A 22,980-nucleotide genomic window follows, 5' to 3' on the forward strand; every position below is an offset into this window, starting at 1 on the left:
AGTTCTATTGGAAACATCTTTTGGCCTTTATACGAGTCTGCCAGATTATTATTATTGTTACAGAACAAGATCTAGTTTCCGTCATACTTTGTTGATGTCATACTTTGGTTGTTTAGTTCTACAGAGCTGTTTCTCCAGGCAAACCATGTGCTTATATAAAACTTTTTTTCATGACTGAACAGAACTGTACTGAAAGAGCCTGCAGGATGGCTGTCAGCAGTAAAGTGGATTATTAACCTCTAATGGAGAATATTAACCACTTCAATGTACCACAGCATGTTTTTCCAGAATTGTATTGCCTTTGTGTGATTAGACTATAATCTTTAACAGAAATGGAAGAAGACAGAAGTGCTGCGTATGTTCTTTACCTGAGGGGAGCTTGCATGCTTGCTAACACAGACAACTTACTAACTATTTAATGTGGCAAAATACTGAATTATTGATGACATCTAATTCACCGAGACTCACTGGGCTGACGTGGCCTCTGGGGTTTTGCAAGTCAAAACACTGTGGGTAAAGACTACATCTTAATCTTGTGTAATCTTAATCTTGACCCTGTTCCAGTATCAAGCAAAACCTTAAAAAAAGTAAAATGTCATGTTGTCGGTTGCTGCACCTAATTTAGGTAACTATAAATGTCAGACACATGTATCGCAGTATAATGTGCACAGTGCCTGAGTAAAGTGCAGCTGTTAGAGCCTCCAAAGGCTGATCAACAAGTGTGTATATGGTTAGCTTTTCTTTCTTTGTTTTTCACCCCCAAACCACATGGGGAAAGCCATGAGGTATCTCTTCAAAGATCACCTCCTCGAAGCCAAAACCAAAAACATAACCCCAACCATCAAAATGCCCAGAGAGTCTGACAAAGCCTCATCTGCGCTGTCAGACCGCTGCATCTCTGACTGAACACAGATGACATCCCCTACCACGCCAGAAGTCTACGAAAGTCTGTGTTTTGTGCAGAAACGAGAAACTCACAGTGATATCATGTTTTAAAGTTCTTCTTAAGAGAAGTGTGTAAGATGCCAGAGTCTGTGCGCAGACAGAAAGAGGCGACCTCCTTGTGTGAGCCAAAGAACTGAGGAATTAACAAAAGAAGGCGCTCCTGCTCCTTCCCTCCCACCCCCACAGTCTCTGAGTCTATCATGGCTGTCACCTAGCATCAGCAAGACTAATGGCTGAAGCTTTTTGTCCACAGCATCCTGGACTGATGGGGCAAATCAGAGAATGATTGTTCCCATCAAGGAAACTTTCATGTCACAGCGCCATGGAGAAGAAGGAGGGGCATGGGCCCAGAGGAAGCCATGAGAATCAGATCACCAAGGCTAATCTGAGGAGCGGAAGTAGTGATGTCTGCAGCAGGAGAAAAGGCTGCTTTAACCCTACAGAGTGAATCAGATTTGAACTGGTCCTTGTGCTTTATTGCTTGTTGTGGTCTTGGCTGACCCTCAGAACTACCTGATCCTGCAACAGGCTTCATTTCAGCTCACTGTCAGAATGAGATGTGACCCTCAGAAGGTCCTGATAGCACAGCAGCTCGGAAGCATCGACGGTTAATTCGGCATGGACTTGGGAACGTCTTGGTTCTGAAGCCTTCGCAATATCTAATCCTCTCCACCACTGCTGCAGATGCGCCATTTTCTGTCTTTCCTCACTCTCTGAGCATAAGCTATACATCAGGGCTAAAACAAAAGACATGCTTTGTCTTTGCAGGCTTGCAAAAACTTCTGGGAATTTGGAGTTATATGGTCCAGTTGCTGCATATTTCAAATATGTCACTTTCCTCCCACATATTTTCACACTGACTGGATGCAAACTGCTGACTAGGACTGATGATTGAGACATGGGTTGAACACGGCGTTCCTTGCCATGTTGTTTAAAAAGTCATGCGAGGTATCAGGAGACAAACAAACCAATGTTGTGTGTTTGTCTCCGAATGTGGCTGCCACTCCAAAACGACACGGTTCCTGTTTACTGTGGAGGAATGCGATGCAGGTTTGAGCTCAGCTGCATTTATGACATTCTGGCAAGCTGCCAGAGTGGGACGACGACAGGCCGACGGCCTCTTGATGGTATCAGCGCCTTGCAATCTGCTTGTGCATACCACGAGATATCGGACATGCTTGTGTGCTTGCAGTTTACAGTTTATCAGCCTAAGATAGCAGGGCAAATGAAACAGGTTGAGACTAGCTTGACAAAGAGCATCAAACTGGTTCTCTGAGCGTGGTGGGGAAAGGTTGTTGAAAATTAACTCCAGCTAAAGGGATAAATAAAGCCAGAGAGAAAATGCCACAGTGAACAATAGCTTGGTTTTTAAAACAAAAAAAAGAGTTTGTTAACCATCCTCTTCATTTAATCAAACGTAAAAATCACATCCTGTCAGGAGTCTATCTACTTTACGGCTGCTTTTTCACCTGGAGGCAAGCTACAGGCGTAAAAAGTGAGTCCCACACAGCAAGAGTTCAAGACAACAGTTCTACCCTCCCCCACACCAAATTAGCAGCCTCTCCCCCCCTTCTAATAAACTCCTTCTCACTCTCCCGTCAAACTATATGACACACATATACAAAACATTGACACCACACCTCACTTCCTCCCTGTCGGACATTCCTCCGTTTCATTGCCAAGTTTCTTGTTGACTAATAACAGAGAAGTGTGTAATATGAGTCTGTTTTTCAGCCTCCTGTAACATGTCATTGATTTGTCACCCCTCCAGCACCCCACCCCGACCCCTCCTGCTCAGCGGTGCGACTATACTGACAGGTGAAGAGTGAGAGCGGAGAGAAAATAACAAACATGGGCAGTGATCAGGCAACTGCAACAACATGATGACAGCAGCGCTTTGTTTTTTAGGGGGAGAAAGAAAAGATATAGACCTCTGACTTATAGTCATGTGACCCAGGCCCTCTAGGGTATGGGAGCCATGCATGGTTTCTTTGTTGCCTCTTTTGTTGATTGTGGACCATCTCTATAGATTCAAGATTCAAGAAGTTTATTGTCAAATGCACAGCGCTTTACAGTTACACTGAGCAATGAAATTCTTACTTTGCGAGTTCCCTACATATGACTTTATACACAACTAAACTAAGATAAAAAACAGTAGACTTAGGCATAAGAATAAATAAAAATATGAATAAGCAATAGGAAAAATAAAATAAGCAAAATGTACAGTTCTATGTACAGAGAGTAAAGTGTTAAAAATAATATATAGGCTATAGGCAAATAAGTACAAAAAACATGGCCTCCACCCTTAATGCAGTTTAATTGTAAACACCTAATTTGAAGATTTGAATAAATTGTGTTAAGTAGCAGCGTGTGTCACCTCTAAGAGTGATGAGAAACTATTTTCAGACCGTCTACATCCATAAGGATGGGGAAACTGTTACATGTGCTGCAGGTGTCATTATGATGGATCTTTATTTATCCTGCCTGGACACGCTTTTTGGTTTTGCCTGACAGACTACACAGAAACCTGTGTAAGGAGCTTAAGTCTACCGGCCAAATTTGAAACACACAAACAATACTAAAAAGTTGCACAATGTCTGGAAGAAGTGGCTTTGTGCAATTCTATTACAGAGCGAACTCAAATTAAAAGCCAATATACACTTAGATCTGAGGTTAGCCGGGGGGCCCTTTAGCGGCATGTGGCCCTAACCAGGACATGCGCCCTGCAGCATGTGTAGGGGTCAGTAATGCAGACATGTCGATAAGCAAGCAGCCAGTGCCAATTTCTTAAGTCCTCAGAAACCAGAGAGGAAAAGTAGCAGTTACAAACTGCTCTGGTTTTCCTTGTTGGACGGGTTTTTTTTCCCATGCCATCCACACACGAAACATCTTGTTCAGGAGAAATCATTGCCTGGGATCCAAGCATGGAGTGATGAGTAGTTTATGTTTACAGATGCACCCACTAGTAACGGACCCCGCCGTTCTACAAGTCCATGCAGCTCTTGTTGCATTCAAACAGAGCTACGTGTGAACTCAAGAGTGCACAAAGATTTGCAGTTACAAACTGTTTTTCTATACAAAACAGCCAGTAGAAACGCTTCATTTATTATTAGCTGAACCAATCAGGAATATCGTTTTGTACTGCAGCCATGGTTTACATAGCAAAGCTGCATTTATGGCCCTTAATATCAGCCTGCTATATGGTTACTGAAAACGTAATGTGTCTTTGCAGCAAATGCTGATTAATCCAACCTGCCTTGATCTCCTTCCAACTTTAATTTCACATACATAATAGCTATGTTAAAAGGGCTCTTAGAGGCTTCACAGCATTCAAAGATGAATCCTATTGCTACACAAACGACTTTCTTTACGCATGCTCAGCTTTAAGTCCAGCCTTGTAAATATTAATTAGTAAAACTGCGCATAACAACATGCGGCACTATTGTTTATCCTTTCAGACAACTTTAATGATGCATTCAAGCGCTGTCAGAATTTTCCTGCTTGGTGTCAGATGAGTTGAGCAACACTTCTAAGTAATATAAGAAAGCAAGGGTATTTCCCAATATGCTGAGGTTATTTAAATGTAACTCAGCTCATTTGATGTAGCAGGCTATCACTAAATAACTAATTACGTTGTACAAAATTATTAATAATTTTACAAAAACTCCAAGTATTTAAATGCAAAGTATTAAGGGTTTTTAATGCAAACAATAACAAAGTTCACTGTCGTGTATTTTTGGTGCTATCAATCTTTTATTAACACATTTTCTACATTTCTACTGTTTAAAAACCAATTCAGTTGTCATTTCACAACGCGGGGGATGAAAGTCCGAGCCTCAGTGGGGCGTTTGAACGCAACATACGTGATATACTGCTGTGGACGGGGTGTGACGTGGAGAGCAATCAAGGCTGCGGAGACAGACTCGGAGCTGAACTCACTCCACATTTTACGGAGAGCTGTCAGCTACGGAGCGCTCCTGCACGGTCTGAAAGGCTTCTTTTATTCAGCTCAACCTCCCCGAGAATAAAAAGGAGAAACCCCGGGGAGCACACAGACCGGACCGGGGGCACATGGAAACGCTATGTAGCGGGAAAGACGGCGGCGGACCTGACCATAGTTTCACCCGAGGAGAGGCAAAGTGAGGCGAGATAAACATGCTCAACCCGATGCTGGCCTCCCTGCTGCCTCTTCTCCTTCTCTGTCGGACTTCTTTCTGCCAGTACTCAAGCGACCAGTGCAGCTGGAAGGGCAGGTAAGCTCCACGGAGCCGTGCTTTGTAAATGCTGGATGAAAGTTACTGTGATATAGTTAAAGTAACAGCGAGCTGCTGGCGGCGACCTGAAGTGACTGTGACCGAAACTGAAGCAGGCAGCGGACTTCACACGACAGAGGGACATGAATAATAACTTTTTAATTGGCAAATCTTAACTTAAATTTACACGTGTGTTAATTATGTGATAAATCACAATAGTTTTAGAGGCAGGTGTGTTAATGCGCATAATGATTCCTTAAAATAAAATAAGACGCCACCTTAAGAATTATCTGTAAATTCCTTACAATCTTTTATCTTTTTTTTATTATATATTGATAATACCCTATGAAGTTAATAAATCCCATAATGACCAGGGAATGATGTCCTCCACAAACCTACTAATAAAATGCAGGCTTATTTAAAATATTTTGTTGGAACAGATTCTTGAACCCCAGGCAGGACAAAAACTGGAACCTCCCATCAAACATCTGTAGAAATGTGTTCTGCACTCTGCCTCAAATAGTGCGGTTTTGTGTTTCATCCTCCAGTCAGAAGGCGATACTTTGAGCTTTTCCACCAATGATCTGTTGTTCATTAGTGAGGCTCTCGGCTAATCTCCTTTAATTGCATGCAGAAGTGATGAAGTTAGAAAGGACTTAATTAGAGGCGTGCTGAGGAGAGCCTGGTTATGGGGCTTCAGCTGCATATGCTCAGCATGTGCCATGCGTTGCTTTAGATCTATGGCACATTTGAATTTCAGCATCTCATTTTCAGGAAACTGGGCGTTTCTTCTCCGGAGTCAAACCACTAGCTTGGCATGCTCACGCTGGTAGACTGCTGATGGCTTCCTGCCTCTTGGCTTTGCCACAGAATGACTGACAGACTGGAGTTTTCATACCCTGACCAGACATTAAGTTCTTGGAGGGAGTCATTTGGTCATGCTGGCGCCAGAGTCCGAAGTGCTGCCCGGACAAGTCTCTTCCAGTCTCTTTGGTGGCTTGAAAGCAAGGGGAGGTTCGGTGCGTGACCTGCATTTGCACTTGCATGCAGCAGGCTCGGCTACTGTTGCTGCTGTTGTCTGCCCAGAAGCCCCTGTGTCCCTCCATTCATCCATTTCTCCCTCCGAACTCTTCCCAAAGGCAGCCTGCCAGTGCTGCGTTTTGCCAAAGCTCTGGGTGGAACAATGTGGTGTGGGGAGTGTGTGTTGGAGCTGAGGTCACTTTGGCTGCTCCGGCTCGTGACTGGTCATGCAGCCAGTCTTGCGCACGGCCTTAATGCCGTAGGAGGAATGTGGTCAAATGTCCTTACAGTCTGCCAGAGGGCTTCACCTTGGTCAGTTAATTCAGGCTTTAAAGGACCATAAAATCATTTTTAGATTATTGGATAAATCACTGTGTGTCATATAGTGGAGCATCACAATAAAGGTTGTCACATGATTTCCTTTTTAGCAAGCTGACATCTCAACCTTTCTTTCCTTCCAGTGGTCTGACCCATGAAGGTCACACCCGGGATGTGGAGCAGGTCTACCTACGCTGCTCCCAAGGCTCCCTGGAGTGGCTCTACCCCACGGGTGCCATCATTGTCAACCTCAGGCCCAACACGATATCTCCGGCTGCCGCTCGGCTCTCCGTCTGCATCAAACCCTCCGCAGACTCCACCGGTACGAACATCTACCTGGACCGTAACGGCAAGCTGCGTTTGCTGCTCCGCGAGGAGGACCAGGCTCCAGGCAAGGTGCACTGTTTCAGCATTCAAGAGGGGGCGCTGTTCATCGAGGCCATCCCACACATGGACATCAGCCGGCGGATCACAGCGTTTCAGTACGAGCTGGTCAGCAACCGCCTGGGAGCAGAGGCGCACGCACTAAGTGGTAAGAGACAAATTTGTTATGTGTTACAGTAATAGAAATCCCCCAAATCCAGAGCCATTCTAAGGGTTTGCTTTTGATTGATTCCCTTTAGAGTTCCTTTGTGCTTTGTCCCTGTGGTGTGTGATGCACACTAAATGCAGCCATCTACTGGTGGAAACTTTTATTAAGTTGGACTCTAATAGTAGGAAACTCAGCATTTGCTCCAGCATGCTGCTAATACTAAAGCCAAAGTCTATTTTTCTTGCAGCATTGTCTGTTCATTTTGGTTTTGGAAAAGTAAATGTCCTGTCAAACTTTGACTGATTAAAATCAAAATGTATTTTTTTTTAGTTTCACCTTCAGATCTGACTTGAGAGCTGTACTATAAGTGTTTTTTTTTTTGGCTTGTGTGTGAAGGGGCACAGCCAAACAGAGGGCCTCCGATGGAAAAACAGCCATCTATTTTCACGCTGCGTACCTGCCAAACCTGCACATTTTCAAGCTGCGCAACTGTGTGTTTTTTTTTCCACCTAAAGCAAAATATGAGCAGTATCAGGCCCACATCTGTTTTTACAGCTCTCTTGGTTCACATATCCACATCCTGCGTCATGATCTGGCACCAGCAGCGAGAGTGAGGGAGAGGGTTAACTGTGGAGGTTGTTTTGACCACATCTACATTATAATCTGGTGCTCCGCTGTGGCCTGAGATAGCGCTGGGATGATTCACAAAGACAGTGGTCTCGTGTCATCTGAAGCCCTGACTGGTGGATTGATTGCTTCTTCTCATCTTGTCTTTTTTTTTCCTGTTTCTTCTTTCTTTGCTCGCTTCGACCCGCTGTGCTGGGATTGAGTTGCTCACCATCAAGCTGGAATGCATCTCCAGCCAGATGTTGGGAGGAACTTCTAGGAGCATATAGGCTTATTCCCCCCCCCCACTCCTTCTTCTTTTCTTGCTGTCACTTCCCCGGCCTCCCTTTCAGCTCAATTAAATTATTCTCCCTCAGTCTCACCATTTCCTACCTCTTCATTTCTTCTTTGTCTATTTATCATTCTACTATTTTCCTTTTCATTCCTCTCCTGTTCATATATCTTCCTCTCTCCCCTCCTGGCTGTTTGAAGTGGTCTTCGCCTGTGCCGAGCGGCATTAGCAAGTTGCGCTCCATTACAGTGGAATGCATCAGGGCCCAGATGTTGCAGGGACACTGTAATGTGGGCCCTCCGCCCCTGCACCGCTGCTCCTCTCATCTCTCATCCCTCTCTGCCCCTGTGAAGTGGTTCTGATCAGAGCGGTGCTGCGTGTGCACGGGCCAGAGAGAGATGCTGACTCGGCTCTCAGCCCATTCCTGTGGTTCTGTTTCATGTTTGACATGTGAGCCCTGCTCTGCTCGGCTTTGCTTTGGAGTAAAGAAGTAAAAAAAAAAAAAAAAAAAAAAAAAAAAAAAAAGCTCCTCTTGGGTTAAGGCCTCGGCTTGTTCCTCCGCCTCACACTGAGGCTCACTTCAAAGTGAGCTTGCACTCTGGCTCTGGGCAAGGTTGGCCTCTCTGAAATCTCCCAGCTGTCCAGCTGTTCCTAACCCATCCAAGTTTGTGGCTGTTTGACCTCTGATCTCTGTAGTGGTGGAGGGGTGCCTTGTGTTGCTACACAAGCTGACCTTAAACACATTAGTCCCTCACCCCTGTGCACCCAGCTTCAGATGAGCTGGCTAAAAATAATCTTAAGCCCAAAAAACGACATGGCAACCTTGTTGATGCATTTTTTCCCCCAGAATGCAGCATTTTGCTCAGATTTAAGGCACCCTTTTAAACCAAGTGTCCAAACCGGGGCCAGTTGCTGACTGGACAACCCCACCTGCCCCTGCGTGCTACTTGCCCATTAAGGAAAACCACAGCAGGTCTGAGGCTAATAAAGACATTCTGCTGACTAGCCACAGGACCACCTGAGTCAACTAATCACTTACCCCACTCATTTTATTTAGGGCCCTTTCTCCTGCCATAAAACAGTCTGGAGAATCGTGCTTCTCCACAGCCATCAGGCAAAGATGAAATATGCCTGCGGCAGACTTTTTCGTTTCATTTTTACATAAAATTATTTCTTTCTTCCAGCAGACTTTATTCTTCTCCCTGGCTGCCATGACCATTTAACATACACAGAAGCTTTTTGGTGCTTATTTCTACTATAAGAGCATGCTGCTCATCTCAGTTTTGCCTGAAAGGTCATGATGGCAGAATCCTGCTATATTTGCAAATAATAATCTCATCAGGATGGAAATTATAGTCACTATAAGTAGTGAACTGTAAGGCTGTGTTCTGACCTTTTTTTCTGTTTCCTCCCAGCAGCACACTGTCAGCCCTGCAGTGATGCAGAGGTGCTTCTAGCAGTCTGCACCAATGACTTTGGTAAGTAATAAGGTTTTTTTGAAGATGTCTAGCTTTGCTGCTGCTTGTCAAGTGAACTCACAAAATCAAAATCTTTGTTTTCAGTGGCTCGGGGCAGCATCAAGAAGGTGGACCAGCAAGAGGATCACTCATCTGTCACTGTGGAGATAAGACGCCTCTACAGACAGAAGACCCAGGTCTTTGTGTCTGGAGGTGTGAGGGTACGGAACTGGAGTGGTCAGATCAAGATGCCCCTTCAGTGTGGGGTGAAGTCAGGAGATGGAGAGTTCCTGTTTACTGGGACAGTGAGGTTTGGGGAGGCCTGGATGGGCTGCGCCCCGCGCTACAAGGACTTCCTGCGGTTGTATCATGAGGCACAGCAGCAAGGCACCAACCCCTGTTATGTGGACACTGAGTGAGCGGGGTGCCTCCTTGGAAATAAGTCCTCACTGAGGAGAGACTGACAGACTGGCCCAGTGGCAGAGCCTCCTCTCCCGCTGTGTGCAGACAACAGACGGAGCTCCTGAATGCTGCCGAGCAGCACGCTCGCTGTACACAAAGTTGGAATGTGTTTGGACTGCATGATGAACTGCAGAGGTTTTAAATGTAGCAGAACTCTATTTGGTTCTATGTGTATAAAATGTGAATGAAATATTGTACATTTTGAAGCTGTGTGCTTTGTAAAAAGCTTAATGTACAGTTCTGAATTTATTTCTTATGACAGAAATGTAAAAAGTCAAAGGCTCTTATTTTGTTTAAAAAATGGTTTGCAATTTAATGCCTGGATTCATGTTTTTTCAGGTTGTACAATTGTAAAAAAACAAAAAATGTTTTTTTTTTGCCCTTGAGAATAAAAGCTTTTATTCCCTTGCACCCAGGTTGTGTTTATTTTAATCATTATTTTGGCCATACAAAATAGAACCCTGTCATGTGATGTGCATTAGCTTCTTCACCTCAACTCTGAGCGTGCCTGTCTTCCAGGGGCACCAAGAGATTGATATCGGGTGGATTCCTCAGCATTGGTTCCTGTGGTGATGGGGTGGCCGTGTGTCAAGGTCAATGTGAAAGGCTTCTTTGTTCCAGCACTGCAGCCTGGTATGAGAGAGAGAGAGAGAGAGACAGACCTGAATGCGGCCCTGTGACCGGGCATAGAGCAGCACTCTCCGACCGCACTCCTAATTTTGATTGGCATGTGCAATTCTGCTCTTTAAACCGAGGCTTTTCTTTCTCATCACACGAGGAACCAATCGGGTTGCTGGAGCTCTCTGCTCTGCTACTTCAGATGATTCAGCCCAAGAACAGGGCTAGTTAAGATGACATCTTTTTTTGTCTGCCTTTTCACTTTAACGGAAACGCACCTAGAATGCCTTTCAGTAAAATGCCCCACATAGACAATGACTTTTCCAGACAGCACTGTGCATTGAACAGACTGTCTGAATTCCAGCTGGAATTGCTCACTGGGAAATGCAAACAGCGTTTCTATGGTAACAATGCCTTACTGTGAACCTTTTCGCTCTGGCTTTAAGACTGGGAGGAAGAGGAGGGTCAGTGGGCATTGCTTGGGTGAAGAGTCCTCCATGTATTCAGCTGTCCTGGATATTACTCCTTCACACTTTTGCTCTGCTCCATCAAATACTTTTAATGAACTGATCACATAATCTACAAGATAAATCTCAGTCCAAATAAAACGATCAATGACGTCTATAAAAAGTTTTAAGATAACTTTGTGCACTGGCTATTAGTGCAGTGACTTACACTGTGTGCAGTTCTTCAGAGGGATTTGGTGCCATTAGGGCGTGCGTTCATGTAATCTCCTGTACACATGCGATCAATTGAAACTTTATGGGTGAGGTCAGGTTTTGTTGTATTACCAGTTGAGGAGGATCAGTCTGAATACGTGCAGTCTTTGTCTTGGCGTGTGTGATTCAGCCAGAAGTCACTGCATGGTCATTTTGTGGGTGGAATTAACAAAGCGAAAACTGCTGCCATGCATAGTGCGCAGTGACTTGGCATAAAGAAGGGCAGTCCAGTTACAGGAGAATAGACGAACCCCGAGCAGTAAGAGGAGGCCAGTGGCTAATATTCTAATATTCTTTGGGAAGTGCTGGAATGTGGAGAATGTGTTGACTTCACACACATGCGTGTGCAACCCCCCCTACACGCCGCTGCCTTGATTATCCAGAATCAATAGAGTCTCTGTGGCTTCCCCCCCCCCCCCCTCCCCTCTCACGTGTGTATGTGTGCGCGTGGCCCTAAACCCCAGCACACATAAACACACCGCCCCAGCGGGCCAGATAGCAGCCACCCACACTGAGCCACAACTCACTCTGCAGCTGCAGTAAAGGCCTTCAACGCCGCAGGATAGTTCATCACATTTAAAATCAGCAGTTTTTTTTTTATCCCCAAGAGTGATGCAGGACAGCACCCGATTAGGTTTGCAGGATGAGGATCAGGGTTTTGTTATGATCATCAGCTGATGCCACAAAATTCAACAGTTTTCACACAGTGAGACTAATATTTTTGAAGGTGAGATGATGCTTGAATACACCCTGTGTGTTATGTGTCTTCTAAAACAGCCCTTTATTAAAATGGAATTGTAAAGCTTATGTATGGTTTTGCTGAATTAAGATTAAAAACAAAACAACAAAACATTGTAGCATTGTATGTACCTCCCGAAGATGTAATTTTTGACATCACGTTGTTTTAACTCAAAGGCATGAAAGATAAAGGCACACAAAGGCATGAAAGACTCTTAATAACTCAATAACATACTTAATAATTTATCACTGAAAATTGTTTTTATGTCTACATTGCATAAATAATTAAATAGTTAGTAGCTGTGGCTGCTACACCTTCATCCGTCATTGCAGTATGACTCTCTAAATCCTTTTTCCTCAGAGATTCAGCTTATGTTCAGTAGCCTGATGCTACTCCCACCAAACGTTATAACACTATAATGCAGCACAACATCAGAAAATACACTCAAAACACCACCAAAAACAACACGAAAATTCTCAGGATAATTGCAAATACTGAAAGCACGAACACAATGATGCAACTTGGGAATGAGCGACATCCTCGCTGCAATATTAGCCTTAGCCTTTTTCTTCTTATTGGCCCTTCCAATTCAAATGAATAGACCGACTCACACCTCTGTTCTCTGCTGCAGTCATTTTCCTGTGTTTGTTTGTGTTAATATGTTGTCTTAAGCTGCTGTATGTTCAGCTCTCTTAGCTCCTATACACATTTCCACAGGTTCTTTTATACACTTGTTCATCATGTAGCCCTAATGGGAAATTCCATGTTACCAATGAGGGTCAGCGCTGTGGGTCATGAGTTTTCATTAAAATACTCCCGCCTCCAGCCAACAAAGCAGCACGGCAGTGTTAAAGCCTCTGGGGTGTTGGGTGTCTCAAGCAAAATGCAATGACGGGGTCACAGCATGGGCCTGCATGTCTCAATATCAGGTATCAAAGAGGATCAGGGAATTATGTGCTCCAGCTGAGGAAATTCTTTGGGATCAGGGTTAGTTAGTTTTGAAGTTGGCAGACGTTTGGGATCACAAATATACAGTTGATAGAAAACACCACTAGGCTTTATCATGTAGATTCCTGTCTCTTGGCTGATGTCTGCATTATGACTAATTATTTCTGTTTGTCAGTGGCTCCTACAAGACTGCCTCCTCCTTCCTTTTGTCCCGTGTTGTCCTCTTTCTCAATGAGCGAATGTTAGCTCGCACGATGCCCAGGGACGTCGTCGGGGAGCCCTCAGTTTGGCTCGGAGGACGTCGAGCAAACACGATGCAAATGGCACTTTTATTTACTCGCCTTCGCACCCCCCCTCCCCCAACAACCTTCATTTTGCAGGGATCCGCAGCGCCGTTTCCAGTGGCCCTGGCAACAGGGGTACAACTTTCTCATGATGTCATGGCAGAAAGTTGAAGAAAACTCTCTTTAAAATATATCTTGATGATACAATCCATTGTATTTAGACCAGATCTTTACTGATCTCAATGACAAAGCCTCATCCTGCCACTGCACCTATCTTCAGTTAATCTTGCCACTGAATGAGTGTGTTGTTGTGCGCTCTATACAACCTGTCATTCATCAACATTCGCTCCTTGTCTGATTGTGATAATGCAATCTGCTCTCAGGCCTGCCGGGGAGGCAGATCTGCTGTTTGCACAGTCCAATGAGCATCAGTGGCTTTGCCTTGTCAGTCGAATCCTCCTTGGCAACCGAGGCCAACCCCTCTGACCTCTGGCCTGGGCTGTGGCCTTTATGATGAGAGCAGGAAAAAAAATGGTTCCTGTCTAAATTCGGTCATTAGAATGTGAAGTAGACGAGGCCGTGCCCTCCAGCCTCAGAAGGAGACACACACACATACACACGCCCACACTGTGGTATTGTGGGGTGACAAAGATCATCAGCCAATAGCGGGGCAAGTGCAGAGCGTGATAGATTGTGTAATTGAACATGTGACGTTTGATTGATGTCTAAATGAGGAGAATAATAGTTGGTGTGACGGATAGGTAGGAAGTGAACACTTAGATTTTCACACAGAAGCGGATGTGAGCTGTTTGCTTTTAGACAGAGAATGATGGATCGACTTTAAAGGGGGGAGAGAAAGGAGGAGGACGGGAAAGCTCGGATGCATCCTTATGTTCTGTTTAAATAAACACAATTTCAAGGCTTGTACTATCAACAAACCAAATCCTGCAGACGATTCTAATTAAGAAGCACTTGCTTGCCAAAGTTTAGGGTGTTAGTGAGAAATCAACCACAAATTCGCCTAAAACCAACACAAGTTGGAAAATATGAGCTTGTGGCAAATTCACAGAAAGTTTAAAGGGATTGTGTAGCTAATTAATTCCAACAATTTTCTTGATTTAAACCTTCTAAAAAGATACATTTTATTCTGGTTTACATGCCAAACAGAAGCAAATGGATTCCATTAAAATCATTACTGCTGGTAAAACAGCATGCTGAGATCTGAGCTATGGTAAGAGTTATCAAGCGGACAAGTGTTGGCAACAGCTGAATGGTCAGCTGGGAAAAGAATGGCTGAGCCAAGGGAAAGTAGAGCTGCAGGAGGTCACGCACTCAGAAGTACACATGCATGGAGCTGTTCCACATAGCATCTCAGCACAGGTGACAGCTACTAAACCTGTTACGCTGCAACGGGTTAAAGGTCAACCTAACAACAGCATAGAACTAAGATGTGAAGACACACGGCTGCTTTGCTTATAAGTTTGAGAGAAAGAAAAAAAGTGGAAAATATGTCAGATTTAAGTGTTAAAATGAAATTTCAGCCATCTGCCAATAAGAAGGCGAGGACTGACCGATGCTCTGTGTCTCACCCGTACATGCTTCAAGGATGACATCATTACATCAGTGAGCGAGTAAAAGGCACAAGTATGTCTGCATACTGTGGAGGCTTTTAAAATGTCAGAGACTGTTAGTTGCTGTCTGCTCACAATAGCTGTATTGATTTTGCTTTAACACACAAGTTTAACTTCCCTAATAAAAAGCTTACATCACAAGATATCTGTACCAGCGTCAGGAATCGGCAGATAAAAAACATCAACATCGGATAAATATACAATAATGATATTTATTTTATCCATCCTCACGGTTTTAGGTCAAACTCTCAGCTTCGTGAGAAAACTCCTGCATAGTTGCTTACACAGGTGGCATCACAATCCTGTTGTGTTTACCCAGTTGCAGGCTGAAAGTTTATTGGTATGTTATAATATGTAGATTTTTTAAAATAGACAAATAACTACAGTTAGCATGTGGTGTATATACAAAAATGATCAATTATCAGTTAGATCTGTACAACTGGCCTTCTTGGTTACTTTTAACATTTTATTTATAAAGAAAACACCTCATTTTTTTCTGATCAGTGACAATACGCTGATTACTATGTGTCCAGTTTTTCAACCAATCAAATTCAAAACTTCTAATGATAATAAATTACATATTTCTGACCCAAATAATTAACAAATAAACTATATGGGTCCTCAGTTTAAATGATGCATAGCAAAAAGGGTAAAAAAAAACAGGTCAAGTATCAGTTTACTCAAGTAAATCACATTAGTGAAGTAGTTCACGTCAAAAACCTGAGAGATATAAATGACTTAATGCTGCCCCCTGCAGGAACAACAGGTCACCATCAGTACATTCTATCCTGCCCCACTGTACAGGCAGTCCTGTTGAGGCTGGGGTACATTCCTCTACTTATTACCATTGAGTCTGCACCGATGGGCCATGTTATTTGCAGTATTAACCCACAAACCGAAGCCATAATAACAGTGCAGAGAGTACACAGAAAGCAGGCTTTCTGCTTAAAGCCGGAGAGGTTTCCAGCTGTGGTGAAATGTGGATTTATGCTGTAGTCATAACAAAGCAAGACTGACACTGCATAATAAAAGAGCTGGATGATCATTTGCCCTGCAGACATGGTGTCCACGCATTGATGGATGACCTGAATCTGTATAATGTAACACTGTGTATCAAGTTTGAGGCTGTAGCTACACACACACACACACACACACACACACACGAGTAAATATACAAAGATGAGGTGAATGCTTCTGCCACACTGATGCAGAAAACTGACAGAGAGAGGGTTCCCAAAGACAACACCCACCTCACAGAGGAAGGAAACCCAACACTGTGCTTTCTGCTGAGAGTCTTTGGCTGAGTGTGTACTCTCTGTGTATCCACAGGGGTTGAATTTTCAGTGAGCGGTGGAGGATTTTTCATGCCAAATTTAGAAAGAAAACATAGTCCAAGAGATCAAGTTTAGTTCATGACGCTTGGGAAGAAATCCAGTAATAAAATAACAGTTGTTTGCCTGCGAGGAATCTGTGAGGTTGTTTATAAAAAACCTGTGAACACCAGTGACCTTTAGCACACTTCTACTGATTACAAAACAACAAAAAAGATTTCATTTTGCTTTTTAACTTAATTGTTTACAGTACGGGGAAGAAAATCTCATCTCAGTCATTTACAGTGGTATATAAACATGTAGTTACATGTACAGTTCTGCAAGGTTTGTGTGGCCATATGAATGCTTCTCTTTGGCCAGTTTTGTTCATTTGGCCATCTGATCAAATGAAATAATTTTCTTAAATGTGTCCTCCAACTGTGGACTGTCAGTGTGTGTGAGACACACTGCATGTTAGCCTCTTTTATAAGAAAGCAAGTCATCACTCAACCAAAGAAAAGCTCTATAACCTTGGTATGAAGCAGCATCAGATCCTTTAATCATACCAGATCATCAGACACAAGCAGAAAGTGCTTAACACTCACAGTGAGGCTACATGGGAACATGCTGATCGAACTATGGAACAGAAGAAAGAAGCCACGTGGTCTGAAGACTCTGAAGAATTATTCTGATGTGTGCATCAGGGTAAAGACAGATGAAGTGATGCTCCCATCATACCTAGTGCATTTGCTAATGGGGCAAAACGTTAGGATGTGCTGAAGAGGACTTTACACAGTGGTCCAAGTCTTCCATCATCAGCACAACTTCTTGGTGAAATATAAATGTAACTCTGGAGTGACATAAATATTATGACTCTGCATAAGCTTATCAAAATGAAGCTACAGAAAATATGAGGTCAAAGCTAAAGATAGTCCAACAAAATATCAGGCTATGACTTTTATAGATCAGTCAGTGGGTCAGAGGGGGGAAAAAAAATCAACACCCTGATTTCATTTTGATTTATTTGTATGTTAAACATCCTGTTATGTTGCTGGGAAAAAAACCTGGAAATTGGAATGTTTTTGTAAGTTATATGTTTTTTTGTGCCTGTTTGTATAAATTCTATAAATGTTTTGTATAAATTGCCTGTTTGAGTAAATCAAAGTGTAACCATGTTCTTTATCATAATGATAAGTCTCTAGGATATATAAACACAAGGATTTAAAGTGAATATGTGTATGGCATAGAATCATGCTCTTGGTACACAATCCACACTTTCTCTTGATTTAACCTAACTAATGTTTAAAAGGTCACAGGGTTTTAAATGAGGTGCAGTATGAAGGTACCAGGACATAATACCACATATACTTACTTTAGCGGTTATGCTGTTACTTTTTGTTGTAACCTTCTCTAGTATCTTACCTCTTCATACTGGATGATATGAGCTTTGGGTTCTTCAGTGTAAGCAGTGGCTGATATGTTCTGAATGATGAAAAGCAAACATCTACCCTAAATGATATGATTAAAATGTCAAAGTGTCAACTTGTGTTTTTATTAGTTTGAGCCTCTTACCGGTTTTGGATTTAAACCGTACAAACTCTTTTGTTTGGAGCGAACGAGTGGAACCGGAAGTGAGGTGCTTCCTCCTCTTCTTCTTCTTCTTCTTCTTCTTCTTCTTCTTCTCTTTGTTTACTGCAGTTCATCAAACGACAAATTGGTGAATTTGGCGCCACCAACTGGAAGTGAATAATATTAAGAAACAAAGCTTTTTAGAGTTTGACATTGTATTTCTTTGTCAGTTATGTTTAAAGTTCAGTTTTTTTTATATTAACCATACACTCTAAAATTCTTTTTGAAAAATGATTTGCCCAGATTAAAATGTGTAAAGTATTTTTGACTAAGTATATTTGACTAAACAATGTAGCTACAATTCTACTAGGGTGTGTAATCTGCAAATAAATAAACGAATAAATAACAGAATCACTTATAAAAGTTTCTGCTATTTTAAGACCTGTCAGGTTTTCTGCAGACATATAAATAAAAACTGCAGTTCCTCCCTGGTCCACCTGTAAAGTCAATAATCAACATGTTCTCCAATATTTTAAAGTATAATGTTAAGTTTACCTCAGTTTTATTTTATTTCATGACCATCTTGCTTTAAAGCTACAGCCTGAAACATTTACAGTGTACAGTGTTACAGTTTTTTTTCCCTTCACAACGGAGGAAGAGGTTTCAGTGCTGCAGAAACAGATCACATGGCTTTAGGACATCTGTGGTGTACTCCATTGACACTGTCGCGTCTGAAATCCTACTCGCATGTGTTACCTTTTCCTAGTTTTTAATAATTCAGCTACAGTAGACTTTACTGCCTCAAAAAGGTTTATATAGCGTTATGCACATGTACATGTTGGCAGTCCCTAATATGCTGTTATTATTAGCAAAATAAATAATCCCTAAAATAGGTCAGAAGCCATGGTCATTCCAAACATAGAGACATTCCATACTGTATATTATGCACAGATTATAAGCGTCCGTGTATGCACACACTTATTTTCTCGGTCTGGACAATTCACTTGTTTGGACTCTTCTTTGTGAGGTTTAGGAAAAATTACTATAAACTGTTCCACAACATGAACACAAGTCACAGTGCAAACTCAATGATTGAGGAGGTGCATTGCAACTGAAGTGTAACATCCAAACTAAATGATGTCAGATGACTGACAGCACTTGGCACAGCTTTAACCTTGCATCAGTTAGGATTGAGTCCAAATAAGTTATTCATCAACAATAAATTGATTCATTGATTTATTCAATTCATTTGTCTACAGCGATTCATCGGAGTAGTTCTGTTTCACTTGATCCACACAGACAGTTATACTGTCTATGTGTCTTTTCTTCTGGCATGGCCATTTGTGTGTTCTTATCTCAGCTTGGAGGTTAAGGGTTAAACCGCTGTAATAACTAACCAGAGTGATCCAGATCTAGATCATTGGGTGATAGGACCCAGTGACTGCGTGACAACTGAAACTAATGTCAGCACTGATTTCTGGCTCCAGGCTCAGGTCCTGTGTTTATAGCCTCAGATGTGTGGAGGGACTCAAACACAGCAAGGCATGGACATCCTGCAGCCCCAGTTTGCTTCACTGGTGTCGGTAAGTCTTATGCTTCTAAAGCTGGGGACACACTACATGATTTTTTTTTACCCACGATTTCCTGTTGGGCAAATTCTGCACCAGTCTGCACTAGTTGGGGGGTAGTCGTCATGTGTAGTCGGCACCAAATTTGTTAGTATGAGAGGAGAACAGACCTGACCTCAGTCACTGTCATTCGAACATGCAGCATTACTGCCACCAGCTGGTGGTTTGCTGCGTTCAGTAGTCTGTGATCCCTCATCAGGAGCAGTGAAGTGTGTGATCCCCAGTTGTGTAGTGTGTCCACAGCTTAAGGTAAAAAAGTCATATAGCATCATTTGTTTTTTATTTTTCCTTTGAGTGTACATTAGACTTTGAAACACCCTCATGAATGCTGTGATGTCTCTGTAACATTCTGCAGGTCTCTTCATGTGGACAGCCCTCCGCGTGAACCCTCCCTGACCAGCAGCTATGTCCATGGCACCTCCTCCTTCTCACTGCTCCCCCTGACTGTAGGACAGGCTCTGGATGCCACAGCTCAACGCTGGCCTGACCGTGAAGCTGTGGTCTTCCTGCAGGACAACATCCGGAAAACCTTTGCACAGTTTCAGCAAGATGTGTGTGTCAGATTGTCTTTTTTTTTTTTAATGAATCCTCCTCATACATGAATCAACATGTGACTGAGTTTGTGTGACATGCGTTGGTGCAGGTGGACAGAGCGGCTGCAGGGCTCCTGGCTCTGGGCCTGAAGCGAGGCGATCGACTTGGAGTTTGGGGACCAAACACATATGAATGGATCCTTTTCCAGTTTGCTTCGGCCAAGGCTGGAATCATACTGGTCAGTCTGGGAGCTGTGTTAATATATACATGTGTCAGATGGACATTGAACCTTGCAGGGGCTGAGGGGGAGCTGTTAGGTAACAGCCCTGTTTTACCATCTCAATTTTAGGCTGTTGATTAATATCCATGTGTAACAGAGTGTTCATGATGGATGTATGGTGCTGAACTGTTTCGGACTCATTGCAGGTGTCACTGAACCCAGCCTACCAAGTCAGTGAAGTGGAGTTTACCCTGCAGAAGGTAGGGTACATGGTCCTGCCCAAGTAATATATCACATTCATTACAACTGGCTGTTGTAAGTTGTAAATATAACAGTTGTGCTGCGTTTAGGTCCGGTGTAAAGCAGTGCTGTGTCCTACCAGCTTCAAATCCCACAGGTTTTGTGAGATTCTGAGGGAAATCTGCCCAGAAATCGGTACAATGCCAGCAGGCATGATCACAAACTCCAGGTTTGACCAGTCTACCAAAATCTACCAGTGGTACTTGAATGCCCCACACGTGACAAATCAAGTCACATCACAACCACCTTACCATACTACTGGCCTCAAACAAAAGAAAGAAAAATGGAATGAACACACAAACAAAAAACAAAAATGAAAACCACAGTAACAGAAGTGGAAAACAGTTTGGGGTTCTGAGTCTTAAATATGTGTCTGTCTTCATACTTGATCCTGTTCTGGAAACTGTCTTGTGTGTGCCAGGGTACCGGGCCTGCGTATGGTAATAGTGACTGACAGCAGACAGCCGGGCATGCTCCATGTTGAGGATGTGATGCAAGCAGGGGAGAGTCAGCACCACAGAGAGCTGATGGATCTGCAGAGCAAGCTGTCCTGTGATGAACCCATCAACATACAGTTCACATCAGTATTAAACCTTTTATAAAGGCTTGGACTTGGACTAATGACATAATCTAATAATGACAAATGATTTTCCTTGTTTATCTGTGTCAGGGTACCACTGGGAAACCAAAGGGAGCCGCTCTTTCCCACCACAATATTGTGAATAATGCTTACTTCTTGGGTCTCCGAATGGGTTATGGTTGGAGAGTAAGTCCATATTTGTCTCATTTATAAACACACACAAAAAAAACAAAAAACAAACAACCTCATTGTCTAAACTGTATTTCCAGTCTCGGGTGCGAGTGTGCACACCTGTGCCCCTGTACCACTGCTTTGGCTCCGTGCTTGCAGGGATGAATATGGCAGTTCATGGTGTCACGCTGGTATTCCCTTCATCAGGCTACAACAGCACCGCCAGTTTAGAAGCCATTCAGAATGAAAGGTGTGCGACCCATCACCTGTAACACACACAGTTTACAGTAACATGCACTATCACTGACTGCCATCCTCTCTTTGACTTAAGGTGCACTATCATCTACGGCACTCCCACCATGTACACTGACATGCTGAGCCAAGATTTACATAAGTTTGATGTGTCATCACTTGAAGCTGGTAAGAGATTTGAAGACACAAAGAATGTCTGTTTGATGTTCATATATGTTGTGCTTCAGGGCTCATGGGAGGCTCTCCATGCCCTCCTGAGATACTAAAAAGACTGAAAACAGACATGGATATCAAAGGAATGATGGTGAGCATTTACATTCCCTGTCAGTTAACACTATAGCTCGCTGAACTCCACCATATAAATGTGTCCACATCTGAGCAGGTATTATATGGAACCACTGAAAACAGCCCTATTACATTCTGTGGATTCCCAGAAGACAACGAGGACCTGAAGATTAATACTGTAGGCTGTATCATGCCTCACACTGAGGTATACATTCATTTTTTTGCATACACCTCAACAAGCACAGCAGTGTGACACATCTTGAACTTGTGTGTCCTAACCAAATATAGGCCAAAGTGGTGGACCCTGTTACAGGGGAGACCGTCCCTTTGGGGGCCTCAGGTGAGCTGATGATCAGAGGCAGCTGTGTGATGCACGGATACTGGGAAGATCCAGAGAAAACCACAGAGGTCATCTCACAGGACCGGTGGTACAGGACTGGGTAAGTGTGTTCTGAATGTGGAACAGGGAATACAGAAGCATGGGCCTTTATTACACATACACATTATGTTTATTTACACAGTGACACAGCCAGCCTGAACGGTCTGGGCTACTGTCGCATTGAAGGACAACTGAAGGACATGATCATCCGAGGAGGGGAGAACATCTACCCGTCTGAGATTGAACAGTTTCTCTACAGGAATCCCAAAGTGCAGGAGGTGCAGGTGAGATTTTACTCACACACAAACACACTGTAAGCTGTATGAATGCATAGAAATAAATGCACTTTTTGTACTAAAGGTAGCAGTATGTGATGCAGAATACAGGCCATATATGTTATCATTACTTTGCTCTGCTTACTAGGTAGTCGGAGTGAAAGATGATAGGCTGGGTGAGCAGGTGTGTGCCTGCATCAAGCTGAAGGAAGGCCAAACATCCAGTGCAGAGGAGATCAGAGCATTCTGCAAAGGCCAGGTGAGAGGACCCTAACGTATTAATCCTGCACACAGCTATAGAATACGTGCACTGATGTTTGTCCCTCTATAGATTTCTCACTTCAAGATCCCACACTATGTGATGTTTGTAGACAGCTACCCCCTGACTGCATCTGGAAAGGTATTCCTCCTTTTAATACATGCATAATAATATGTGAATACTTAACTGACATCGATTTGTTCTAGATTAAGAAGAACATATTAAAGGAGGACATGGAGAAGAAATTAGGCCTTTAGATGTTGTGGATTCTGTTGGACTGTAATGTTTTTTTATTGTAACTGGAACTGATCAATCACTGTGATGTCATTAAATCCCCTTCAATAAAATGTATTTATATGAGCACCTAACATAGATTTGTATCACTGGTTAGTAA

At 43.1% G+C, this 22,980-nt stretch overlaps 2 protein-coding genes and 1 long non-coding RNA gene across 5 annotated transcripts; 2 read left to right on the forward strand and 1 right to left on the reverse strand.

Moving 5' to 3' along the window:
- The first annotated feature begins 4,833 nt into the window (after window positions 1–4,833).
- Window positions 4,834–10,296, forward strand: metrnla (meteorin like, glial cell differentiation regulator a). 2 transcript variants are annotated; one of them, XM_028412875.1, is made up of 4 exons: window positions 4,834–5,198; window positions 6,680–7,068; window positions 9,382–9,444; window positions 9,529–10,296. In XM_028412875.1, exons 1-4 carry the CDS (start codon window positions 5,101–5,103, stop codon window positions 9,840–9,842), a joined length of 864 nt encoding a protein of 287 aa, XP_028268676.1. In that variant the 5' UTR covers window positions 4,834–5,100; the 3' UTR covers window positions 9,843–10,296. The 2 variants fall into 2 exon arrangements, with proteins under 2 accessions (XP_028268676.1, XP_028268677.1); XM_028412876.1 differs by having other exon boundaries at window positions 9,385–9,444.
- On the reverse strand, window positions 10,285–17,784 carry LOC114440437 (uncharacterized). Its single transcript, XR_003671141.1, has 3 exons — window positions 17,707–17,784; window positions 17,557–17,616; window positions 10,285–10,515 (listed from the first exon to the last, which is right to left on the reverse strand). It is a non-coding gene; the product is annotated as an uncharacterized LOC114440437 (long non-coding RNA).
- Window positions 17,785–19,140: 1,356 nt separating this feature from the next.
- LOC114440273 (acyl-CoA synthetase family member 2, mitochondrial-like) lies at window positions 19,141–22,888 on the forward strand. 2 transcript variants are annotated; one of them, XM_028412619.1, is made up of 16 exons: window positions 19,141–19,286; window positions 19,687–19,882; window positions 19,975–20,103; window positions 20,292–20,345; window positions 20,436–20,554; window positions 20,807–20,969; window positions 21,056–21,151; window positions 21,235–21,386; window positions 21,468–21,556; window positions 21,616–21,692; window positions 21,771–21,878; window positions 21,962–22,113; window positions 22,195–22,336; window positions 22,476–22,586; window positions 22,659–22,727; window positions 22,793–22,888. In XM_028412619.1, the coding sequence occupies exons 1-16, from the start codon at window positions 19,165–19,167 to the stop codon at window positions 22,841–22,843; spliced, it is 1,830 nt and encodes a 609-aa protein (XP_028268420.1). In that variant the 5' UTR covers window positions 19,141–19,164; the 3' UTR covers window positions 22,844–22,888. The 2 variants fall into 2 exon arrangements, 1 of the variants encoding a protein (XP_028268420.1); XR_003671117.1 differs by lacking the exons at window positions 22,659–22,727; window positions 22,793–22,888 and having other exon boundaries at window positions 22,203–22,336; window positions 22,476–22,569.
- The last annotated feature ends 92 nt before the right edge of the window (window positions 22,889–22,980 follow it).

The sequence above is a fragment of the Parambassis ranga genome, chromosome 8 (assembly GCF_900634625.1).
Source record: "Parambassis ranga chromosome 8, fParRan2.1, whole genome shotgun sequence".
In the NCBI taxonomy this organism is placed as follows: Eukaryota; Metazoa; Chordata; class Actinopteri; family Ambassidae; genus Parambassis; species Parambassis ranga.

Excerpts from the sequence above, each read along its gene's own strand:
- metrnla (XM_028412875.1), top strand. The coding sequence starts at position 5,101 with ATGCTCAACCCGATGCTGGCCTCCCTGCTGCCTCTTCTCCTTCTCTGT. Across the intron at positions 5,199-6,679 it reads CAGTGCAGCTGGAAGGGCAG|TGGTCTGACCCATGAAGGTC; the intron begins GTAAGCTCCACG and ends CTTTCCTTCCAG. Across the intron at positions 9,445-9,528 it reads AGTCTGCACCAATGACTTTG|TGGCTCGGGGCAGCATCAAG; the intron begins GTAAGTAATAAG and ends CTTTGTTTTCAG.
- LOC114440273 (XM_028412619.1), top strand. The coding sequence starts at position 19,165 with ATGTCAGCACTGATTTCTGGCTCCAGGCTCAGGTCCTGTGTTTATAGC. Across the intron at positions 20,104-20,291 it reads CCAAGGCTGGAATCATACTG|GTGTCACTGAACCCAGCCTA; the intron begins GTCAGTCTGGGA and ends GACTCATTGCAG. Across the intron at positions 21,693-21,770 it reads TGGATATCAAAGGAATGATG|GTATTATATGGAACCACTGA; the intron begins GTGAGCATTTAC and ends ACATCTGAGCAG.